This window comes from Oratosquilla oratoria, chromosome 2 (genome assembly GCF_046742065.1).
Source record: "Oratosquilla oratoria isolate Oo_2021 chromosome 2, ASM4674206v1, whole genome shotgun sequence".
In the NCBI taxonomy this organism is placed as follows: Eukaryota; Metazoa; Arthropoda; class Malacostraca; order Stomatopoda; family Squillidae; genus Oratosquilla; species Oratosquilla oratoria.
In genome coordinates, this window is record NC_134778.1 from 73240805 (window position 1) to 73252797 (window position 11993).

Consider the following 11993-nt stretch of genomic DNA (forward strand, 5'->3'; position numbering starts at 1 on the left):
CATTTCAAATTACCAATTTTATTTGCATTTTGGAGTTAATTCGCACAGATTCGTGGGCCAGTTTGCAGATGTTACAATATTATTAGCAATGTAAAATTCTCTACTAGTCTCGCCCTATATTGTGAGTTGTCTGTGGTCGGTCGATACGATATATATATTCAGCAAGATTAAAATACCCTTCGTACTCTACAGAGTTAGGCGTAGTATCATAGTGATAATGGCCTCCGTGGGCACTGCCGAACCCGTGGCTGTGTTCCACGCGAAGATCCAAGCCTGGGTCATGAGAAACAAAAGTACTCAGAAATACCATTGGCGCCGGCATTTCAAAGAACCTCAACCAGTTAGCAACTTCATCATCGGAGTTTAACGGCGTCGTTGAAAAATCTGGCATCACATGGCATTTAGCCGAGCCCTTGGCCATGAGAAAGGTTCCTCCTACACCCACTGGCTTCTTGCCGTAGTGATCCCTAAGGGCTTCGCGCATGCAACTCACGAAATTCTGGTCTCCAGTGCGTAGCTGCGCTTTGACGTGTAAGACGGTGCCTGGTTCTCCTTTGCTTGCAAACAAGTTGGCCAACAGAGCACACCCTGTTTCGGCTGTCGGTAGCTGTTCAACAACATGTCCAGCTTGACAATCGGAGAGCTTAGAGATGCGTGTACCATTGCACAACTTCTCACCTGTTAAAACATTGGCCATCATTTCGCTGTTTGTTCCCACGTAAGGAAACGGTCCTGCCCCAGCACCAACAATGAAGGCATCTTGGAGGTCAATGTTCTTGGCCACCGTTGCAATGTCATACACTTTCTCCTTCTTCACTACAGGTATCAAGTAGGGAGGCCCACCGACGTCTGCCAAGCGGGGTGATCCTCCCAATCCTCGTCCGACGAGGCCGAATGGCGCTTGGGTCAAGTCCGGACACTCGATAACTTCAACCTTTGCTACTTTGAAGTTTTTGGCAAGCCCTTCCTCTATGATACGAGCCACTTCTTCCAATGGAGGTAGATGTAAAGGGCTGTTTTCAATGGCGCTTGCCATGGTTGAAATATAACCTCAGTGTTATTAACTTAGCAAATTCGTATGCGGAAACTCGAACAGAATTTGTATCACTCCCGTACCAGCTGTTGTGGGTTGCGGGCGCCACCGCTGAGTCGTGTTCGTTTATCGAATGATGACTAACTAGCTGCGTATCTGCGATGATAAGCACAATTAGCAGAAAATGACAGGTTTGAAGGACAAAATAGCTTTTGTATTAACATGTTGAAACATTATTGAATAGGATCATGACAAAATATTTGACAGAAAATAATGCTTTTTTTCAGTCAACTGTTACCTTGTTGGAGATGCTTAGAAATTTGGTTGACTCAATATTTATACCAAGTAAGATAAAAAAAAAAAAATAAGATAAGCAAAATAACGGGCAACTGACCCTGCTGCCAGCCAGGGCCCGTACATGGGGGGGGGGGGGCATATGCTCAGGGGCGGCACTTTTAGGGGGGCGACAATTCTACCTGGACTTGCTATCCAAAAGGCTGACAACATGATGATAATGATAAAAAAGAAGTCAAAGAAGCCCTGCAATGGGGACAGTAAATATAAGATTTAAAATCTGTTTAATTTCTTGCAAGCCAACAGCTAAAATATGCAGTAAGAGGTGGTGGAGATGGGAAGTGGTGGTAGGGGTGGAGACGTCATTGATTGATTGATTTATTTATTTTTATCTTATTTTATTTATTTATTTTTATTTATTTTATTTATTTATTTATTTATTTTTTGCTCCCAAGGAGGGCGTCATTGAGAACTTTGGCCTGGGGCGGCACTTGGCATATGAGAGCTCTGTTGTCAGTCTGGATGGTACTTAAAAAAAAAAAAAAAAAAAAAAATATATATATATATATATATATATATATATATATATATATATATATATATATATATATATATATATATATATATATATGTATATATATATATATATATATATATATATATATATATATATATATATATATATATATATATATAGTAAGTGGTAATTTAGCCTAAATGCATTTCTATCAGAGGTACATACATATGCTAAAGGCTTTTCCCCCCTTACATGGGGGGGGGGGTAGCCAAAAAGAAAAAGGCATAAAAACCACCCCCACCCATTCCATCCCCAACATACTCCACTCCCCTCCACCCCCCCCCCTCCCTCCCTTTCAACTTGGCACCTCCTGGATGACGGGTCATCCCTGCATCCTGTCCACTGTCCTGGGTCAGAAGCAGTGTCGCAAGACACAGCACATCCACAGCAAGGCTGCTTCATTAATTTGGCGACCCCTCATGCAGAAAAGAAGATGGGGAGAAATACCTTCAGGCTGCATCAAATTATTTCTCATACATACATCCTCACTCCCCCATTCCCCACCCAGTCCCCCTCATGCATCACAGCATCATCCATACACAACCCTTCTCCATTCACTCCTATCTTCTGTCCTCTCCCGTCCTTCCTCAACAGACATTCCTCTCTTTCGTAATGCCCCTTTTACACCATCCATCCATCTCATCCCGGGATGCCCTCTCATATTCACACCTTCCACCTCTGCCTTCCACACCTCTTTTATTAATCTTTCTTCACTCATTCTTTCTATCTGTCAAAACCATCCTAATAATCTTTCATCAACCCTATCTCCTAACTCCCTTTCCACCCCTGTTCTCCTCACCTCCTCATTTCTCACTCTATCTAGCCTAGTAACCCCTAAAATACTTCTCAGACATTTCATCTCACACATTCAAACTCCTCTCTTCCTTTCTTATGTTCCATGTTTCTGCCACATACAGTGCTGTCGGCACAATCACTCCTTCATATAACCTCCTCTTAGCATCCATTCCCAGATGTCTATTTCTCATTACACTTTTTAATCCACCAAGACATTTACTCGCTTCTTTCATTCTACATTCTACCTCCACCCCCACTCCTCCCTTTCCTCTCACATTGGCACCCAAGTATTTAATACTATCCACTTCCTCCAGTCTCTCCCTTAATGGTCACATCCAGCCTGCTGTCACTCTCTCCTTGTACATCTCATCACCTTATTTTTTGCCCACATTTACCTTCAGCTTCCTTCTTTCACACACCTCAAACTCTGTCACTAACTTCCTCAATCCCTCCTCTGATCCTGCTACAAGCACAGTGTCATCAGCAAACAACAACTGGCTTATTTCCCACTTTTCTTTAACCATCTCCAGCCCGTGACCTACTACCCTTGCATTCACCTCTTGCACCACCCCATCCATGTAAAGATTGAACAGCCAGGGTGACATAACACATCCCTGACAAAGTCCCACCTTTACCTCAAACCACTCACTCTCTCCATTTCTAATCCTAACGCAAGCTCTACTACTCTCATAAAAACTTGACTGCTCTTAACAGTTTTCCTCCTATCCCATATATCTCCAATACCTCCCACAGTGTCTTCCTGTCTACCCTGTCATAAGCCTTTTCCAGATCCATAAAAGCCCAAAACACATCCTTACATTTTCCTATAGTTTTCTCACCTATCTGTCTTACCACAAAAATCTGATCTACACAACCCCTACCTGTCCTAAAACCACACTGTTCCTCACCAATTACTCCCTCTGTTCCTCTCCTAATCCTCTCAATCAAGATCCTCCCATAAGGCTTCCCAACTACACTTAACAAGCTGATCCCTCTGAAACCACTACACTCACACTTGTCCCCCTTTCCCTTGTAAAGCAGAACTATACAGGCACTCCTCCAGTCCTCTGGCACTCTACCCTCTCTCCAGCAAACATTAAATAACCTCACCAGCCAGTCCACCATAACTGTACCTCCTTTCTTCAGACATTCTGCATGGCATCCATCCAGACCAGGTGCCTTACCTGCTCTCATCATCATAACAGCTGCTTTCACTTCATCTTTCCCTATTTTTCTTCCATTTTCCTCACTCATCACTCATTTTCTTAGTGCTTCCCACTGCAACTACCTTTCCCTCCCTATTCTCCTTCACATTTAGCAACTCCCTAAAATACTTTGCCCACCTTCCTCTCACTGCCTTCTCTTCCATTATCATCTCTCCATCTGCACATTTTACCTTTTCTTCTCTACTTGATTCACCTCCTCTTCCTCTTTTAATTTCTTTCCAAAATATCTTTTTATTACTTTCAAAAGTTTCTGTAATACTCTTACCCCATTTCACATCTGCTCTCCTCTTTGCTTCCTTTGTCTTATGCTTAACTTCCCTTTTCTTTATTTCAGATGTAAACAGTTTAAAAAAGGGCCCTCAAAAAACATATGCAATCCTGCATCTGTCAATATATATATATATATATATATATATATATATATATATATATATGTGTATATATATATATATATATATATATATATATATATATATAATGAAATAAAGTAAAAGTAGGTTAACAAAGTCATTAAACTAAACCAGATAAATCCTTGGTCAAATGTTAAAATTCCCCTAGATTACACCTGAAACTCCCTAAATATATTTCCTACAGAGCTAATACATTCACACTTTCATTAAGAAGTTGCAATGGCCAAGATTAAAGTATGTGAAACAAAATTATAGGAAGGAAACAGTTGTTGTAGACGAAATATTTCATCAATAATAGTCTGTACAGTATGTACTATACAATGTGGTACAGAATATATACTTGTAGTGAAACAGAATAACTAAATTATTTTCTGAGATACAAAATAACAGAGCTTTTGAAGAATAATGGTCCTGGTTGATTTGGGTCCCTGATCTTCAAGAGGGCAAAACCGGGACCAATAATGTTAAAAACCTAACCTTACCATTTCATTTCAGTATTCTTTATTTCTTACATGGGATCATTATTCTTCAAAAGGGCAGAATTGGGACCTCTATTGTTCAGAAGGGGCAATTGGGGCCCCTGCTCTTCAAAGACTCCAAAATAATGTATATATACATATACCAATGGCTATTTCCCCCTTACAAGGGAGGTACCCAAAAAACAAAAGCATAAAATCCACTCCCACTTATTCCATCCCCACGTGCTCCAGTCCTATTCCCCACCTCCCTCCCTCTTATCTTGGCTCCTCCTGGATGATGGGTCATCCCTGCATCTCACCCACTGCCCTAGGTCAGAAGCAATGTAGCAAGACACAGCACATCCACAGCAAGGTTGCTTCATTTAATTGGCACCCCCCCCTTCAGGTTGCATGAAAATATCATTCACACACACTCCATCAACCCCCCATCCACTACCCACTCCCTTCCATACATCACAGCATCATCCTTACACAACCATTCTCCATTCACCCCTATCTTCAGTCTTCTCCCTTCCTTCCTTCTTCAACAGACATTCCCCTCTTTCCCAATGCCCCTTTTATCCCATCCATCCATCTCATCCTTAGTCACCCCCTCATGTTCACTCCTTCCACACCTCTTTTACTAATCTTTCTTCACTCATGTTCACTCCTTCCACACCTCTTTTACTAATCTTTCTTCACTCATTCTTTCCATATGTCCAAAATATCTCAATACTCTTTAACCAATCCTATTCCCCAACTTCCTTTCCACCCCCGCTCTCCTTCTCACCTTGTTTTTCGTTGTATCCAACCTATTAACCCCTATCATACTTCTCAGGCACCTCATCTCAAACTCCTCCTCTCTTATGTTCCATGTTTCTGCCCTATACAGTGCTGTCAGCACAATCACTCCTTCATATAATCTCTTAGCATCCATTCTCAAATGTTTACTTCTTATTATACTCTATAATCCCCCAAGACATTTACTTGCTTCTCTCAATCTACATTCTACCTCCACCACTCCTCCCTTTCCCACCACATTCACACCCAAGTCTCTCTCCCTTAATACTCACAATTTGCTGCCATATTCTCTCCTTGTACATCTCATCACCTTACTTTTACCCACATTTATCTTCAACTTTCTTCTTTCATATTTTCCCAAAGTCTGTCAGTAACTTACTTAATCCTTCCTCTGATCCTACCACAAGTGCAGTGTCATTAGCAAATAATTGGCTTATCTCCCACTTTTTTCCATTTTCTTTAACTATCTCCAATCCCCGGCCCATTACCCTTGCACCACCCCATCCATGTATAGATTGCAAAGCCAAGACAACATAACACATAAGAATGAAGGAGACTGCAAGAGACCATAAGGCCTACACCTGTCATCCCCATCCATAAAGTTTGTCTAATCGTCTCTTAAAACAACTGATAGTGTCAGTGCTTACTACATGGTTAGTAAATTTATTCCATTCATCGACCACCCTATTAGTAAACCAATTCTTGCCTGTTTCCTTTTTAAATCTAAATTTGTCCAGTTTATAACCGTTACTGCCCTGTTGTTTTAATATGACCTTGTTTGCATCACCCTTGTTAAAGCCTTTGATCCACTTGAACACCTCTATTAGATCACCCAGCACTCTGTGTCTTTCCAGAGAATGTAAGTTAAGGTGCCTAAGCCTCTCTTCGTAAGGCAAATTTCTGAGTCCATGTATCATTTTGGTCATTCTTTTCTGTACTGATTCTAGTGAATTGATGTCCATTCTGTAGGACAGAGACCAAAACTGTACCGCATAGTCAAGGATAGGTCTAACTATTGCTAGATAGAGTTTAATGATTACCTCTGCACTTCTATTTGTTACCATCCTAGCAATGAAACCTAATGCTCTGTTAGCTTTATTCCTGGCACTATTGTACTGTTTCCTGGTTTCAAGGTCCGGACTCACTAGAACTTCCAAGTCTCTCTCGCACTTGGTTTTCTCTAAAAGTGTGTTATCTAAGCTGTATTTATTTTCAGGGTTGTGTAGACCTACGTTTAACATGCTACACTTGGAGATATTGAAGTTCATTTGCCATTTCACCGAGCATGTGAAAAATTTGTTGAGATCATCCTTGGTGAAGTCCTACCTTTACCTCAAACCACTCACTCTCTCCATTTCTGATTCTAACACATGCTCTACTACTCTTGTAAAAACTATTGACTACTTTTAACAGCTTTCCTCCTATCCCATATATCTGCAATACCTCCCACAGTGCCTTCCTGTCTACCCCGTCATAAGCCTTTTCCAGATCCATAAAAGCCAAAAAAACATCCTTACCTTTTCCTTAAGCTTTCTCACCTATCTGTCTTACCACAAAAATATGATCCACACAACCCCTACCTATCCTAAACCTACATTGTTCCTCATCAATTACTCCCTCTGTTCCTCTCCTAATCCTGTCAATCAAAACCCTCCCATAAGCCTTCCCAATTACACTCAGCAAACTTATCCCTCTGAAACTACTACACTCACACTTGTTCCAAGGACTGATCTTAAGTTAAAAACATACATACATACATATACCAAGGCTTTTTCCCCCTTACAAGGGAGGATGAGACTTGTGTATTGGTAGAATAAAATATATTACCTACATTGAAGCCACACAAATATATAAGTAGTCTTATTTTAGCCTACTTGTATTTTTGTGTAACTTCATTTATTCCTGCCTTAGGTTTCCAAAACCTGAAGCCCTATGACAACCGTCAATAACCCATCCATGCATTAGAAAATAAGTGTTAACTACTTCCATACCTAATAGTACTTTTTTTTTCTCTTGCCAGATTTTTTCTTTCTTTTCTTTTTCTTGCTTTGCATAGGTTATCCTCCCAATCATTAACCCTTACTTATCATTTGGGCTCCTACAAAATTGCCTTGTTTAGCATTACGTGACCTTTCCAGAAGTTGTTGCTTTGAGCTTGTGTGTCTGTTTTAGAAAGAGCAGCCCCCAATTGCCTGCTATTCTCATTAAAAAAGTGTAGTTAAGAAAACGAATGCCAGATTTGGTAAACTTGTTAAACAAAGTCAACTTGGTTGTCAATAATTACATACCTTAATGGCAATGATATTTTCTATATTTCCAATCAATATTATATGTATATTGTATATGTGTACACTGGAGGAAGGTCTAAAGCCCCCTGTTAACTGAGGTAAAAAATACAACTACTTTGTGCTAAAAACAGTCTATTTCAACAGTGACTACATTCTGGTGAAATATCACAATTTGTACACAGCCCTCTGGACAACAAACAAAGGCCAAGGTCGAGTAACTTTAAAATTCTTAACTCCATTTATATTTCACATTATTTAAAATGAAAATATATTTGTCATATGTTTATTAAGAGAGATCATAAAATGAAAGAGAGAAAACGAGAGAAAAATGTGAAAGGGAGGTACATATTAGGAACTAGCAGAGTGGGAAGAAGTTGACTGCAAAGTAATACAATATGATCAATATCCATTCAGAACGTCACAGATAACATGACCAAAAGAAACATAGTTGGCTTACAAAATTTTCTGCCCTTCTACTGAGAAAATGTTTAGGACACTGATGCAAATGTGTAATAACCTGCAAGTATAGTATCATCAGTTCATTAGATAAATCTTTTGAGGGACATGACATTAAATCACTAACAAATGAAACTCACAAAAAAACAAAATCAAACAGTTATTTTGGATGGAAGATGGCAGGGAATTGTACCATGAATGAGATGGCATCCATATACTGTATTATTTTCTTATATATGCAGGAAGCATGGCACAGTGTTTTCATCACATAGTTACATCAAAATGTATTCATACTAACACTAACAACTTTTTCTAACATTAATCTGAATATATTTGTATACATGGTGATAGTGAAGTGGTGGTGGGTCATCCGTCTCTTTCATTCCTCGAGGTGCGGAGATGGGAGGTTTTTATTTATGATGTAGGTCTTCTTCAGCCGACCCCTTACAAAGGCATACATGCATGTATTAAAGCCGAGATATATTTTGGGTTCATAGTATTTGTTTAGTGTGTATGCACACACATACATATTGTTGATGTAGTCATATATGGATATATCCTCTTACAGGAATTTATTAAATATTTCCTTTGAGGACTGATGCTTAACCCCCACCTAGTCAAAAAATGAACCAAAGCATGGTACTGTACATTATATATAAATTTCATCTACAGTGTGTGGCAAATGGAGGTGCCTACATGTGATCCCATTTCACCTTCAAATCCCTCGGGAGGCTAACACTTGGTGCCAAGATCTTGAATAAGAGATATACAATAGTGGATCCAGCTGATGGCTGTCACTGGTGCAGGATTCCTATGTAGGTGATCCTGAAGTTAAAAACAGAAATGACAATTTTTTGTGCTTTAGGCTATGTCTACAAACAAGCATCACCACCTTATCCATCACTGGTAGGTTATTCAATCTCTGGCCTCTGTTCTCTCTTACCGCAGACTTATGACAGAGAGGTATCTGTTCATAGCAATCAGATAATTTAGTCCCTAAAAGAAAGGGAAAGAGTGTAACTACTTTCCTTATCCCTAGTGTAACTATAACTGTTTTGAGTTTCGCTAACTGGAAACAGTAGCCCCCACAGTGATTGGCAAGTCCTCAGGACCTACCAGAGCTGTACTGTATTAGTGCCTTTGTGCTGCCAATTTGTGGTAATAGGATAGAAGTAGTCACTAGTTGTCATCTTTCCTTATGTAAAATAGTGTAGAAAACAGTTAAGAGATATTGGGTCCTTTCCTGAGACAGTGCTAACTTCAGATAGAAGCAAGTGTTGAAGTTTTGAAAACTGATTGCAGGGAGACCATTCTCTCTGAAGTGTTTATCACAGGACCACTTGGAGGTACTTGTCATTAGTCCCTCCCTCGTGTAATGAGAACCTAACCTCCAAAATGTTTTGTTTCCTTACTTCCCTCTCTTTATGTACACCTATTCAAAGATTCCAGTAGCTTTACCAATAATTCTCCCACACATATTCCCTTCTAATGTTATGCACCAGAATGTCGACTTTGTTATTTCCTATTCCTTTCCTATCCAGGCACTCCATTATACTTTTTTCTTTTTTCTTCCAACCATTCTTGACTAGTCTATTCCATGGCTTTCCTTCATTATGTCCATATCATCTGTTATGGCATTGTTCATGTTATTTTCACTTGCATTTATCCCATATGCCCTGGTTTAGTATCCTGTTCATTCTCGAAATAACACTACTCCTTAGTGTGCCTTAAACTTATCTCCATGATCCAAATGCTTCCTCCCACTCAAATTCCAAACCCAGAGCCATAACACCTCACATTGCCCAAATCCCTGCAGACCTTCACAGTCTGCCAGCCATGACTGATTATTTCCTCTAGACAGAGTGATCCTAGGTTGCCTCTAGTCTGAGGTTTTCTGTGTGACCCTACAGCAGTTTCTTTTTTACATTGCCAGCTAGTTTGACCTGTCAAGAAAAAAAAAAAAAAAAAAAAAAAAAAAATCCTCTTTCCTCATCTAGGTTTGGGACCAACAATGAAGCTTAATTTTAACTAAAATACTGATAAACCTTTTCTTTCCAACCACATGAATTTCTGTAAGGACCCTCACAATCCATACTTAAAGAAACATTTCTTAAACAATCTAATTCATCAGCATAGAAGAGAACTGAGGTATAAAGCTGAGGGTTGAAAGAGAATAGAAAAAAATTACGATAATTGATGGCCGAGCTTCACTGATTGGGAACCTCCAGCCCCACAGTAACTGGCAATGTTCCTCAGGCCTTCCACCTGACCTCTCTGGTGTCCGAGTTGTATTAGTGTGGGACCGTTTCTGCTTCAAAGTAATACCTCGCAGCTGCTAACTAGCACTTCCCTGATGTTGAACAGAAATTCTCTCAAATACATAAGGTTGAATTAATACTCAATCCTATGTAATGAAGGGTCAGGGATGGTCCTTCATCCACAATGAGCTATGACAAATGGAAAAGCAAACAAGTGCTGGATGGGAGAAGGGTGGGTGCATGCCTTGGCTGGCCACTTCCCTTATAAGGGGAATGGGGCCTTTCAGTATGTGTATATATGCAGGGTAGCATTATAATGATGGTATAGACCAGTGGGCACGAGGTGTCAGCAATAACGTACATCACCAAAAATTGTGTGACAACAAGGCAAGATAATACTGCCACAAACTCTCAACTAACATCACATGTATACCTGTTGGATCCTTGTAATTTCAAGGTCCAATTGCAATGCTTCATGTGCATTCAGGCAGTGGGCAACTAAATGTGTGCAAGTACTGACCATGGTGAACCAAGTCTTGGACATCAAACAACCTAGAAATGAGAATCTATATGTACAATATGAGAATCATTGCAAACACAACCTAGAAAGTTTGATGGAGGAACTGGGAAGAGGAAAAGGAGGAGGAGAAAAAGAAGGGTAGAGGGCAGAAAGGAAAGAATAAAAAGTGAGCAATTCTTCAAGGGGAAAGCACACATACTGAAACAAGTGAGGGGACAAAGAAGGTATGTAGTTTTGCACAATGTATGGGAAAATGAGGAACTAATGATGGGAACATGAGGTGGCTGTGTAAGACAAACCTCAGAGACCTCTATCCCTACCACCAGTGAAGTGAACCTTGTTACCTAAGGGGTTTAGGGCTTGGGGGCATTCCCCAAAGAATTTTTTGTTTTGTTTTGAACAAGTTTTTTTTTTGCATTTTTAACACATATTGTTGTTGTTGTTGTCATTCCCTAGACTGTCTGAGGAGTCCGTCTCCCCAAGGAATGCCATGGCCGGAATGGGGTTTACCCACAAATCCTTTATAGAGTGTATGTTGTGTTGTTTGTGTGCATGATTGATGTAGTCTTCCATTATGTGTTGAATAGTATGTGGTGAAGTGTTACATCCAGGGCAGTTGCCCACAATGCAGTCATCCAGCCTCTTCTGGTAGCTTAGAAGGGCTGGGTGGTGGCCACATCGCAGTCTGGCCAGGTGGACTCTGTTCTTTTGTGGGAGAGAGGATTCAGAGGGATGGATATCAAGGGGGTCTGGCTTGCAGCAATGTGTTGTCTTTTAGTGTGTTAATGGAGATTATGAATACGTTTCCAGAGGCTGGTATTTGGTGGTTATGGAGGAAGAGAATAGAGTATTTGTGTGTGACATAGGTATTTGGGTG

General features: G+C 40.1%; 1 protein-coding gene across 1 annotated transcript; it reads right to left on the reverse strand.

Annotated features, from left to right (window-relative positions):
* LOC143039980 (ester hydrolase C11orf54 homolog) lies at positions 1-1181 on the reverse strand. Its single transcript, XM_076210490.1, has one exon. It carries the CDS (start codon positions 1034-1036, stop codon positions 104-106), a length of 933 nt encoding a protein of 310 aa, XP_076066605.1. The 5' UTR covers positions 1037-1181; the 3' UTR covers positions 1-103.
* Between the last annotated feature and the right edge of the window lie 10812 nt (positions 1182-11993).

Excerpts from the sequence above, each read along its gene's own strand:
- LOC143039980 (XM_076210490.1), bottom strand. The coding sequence starts at position 1,036 with ATGGCAAGCGCCATTGAAAACAGCCCTTTACATCTACCTCCATTGGAA.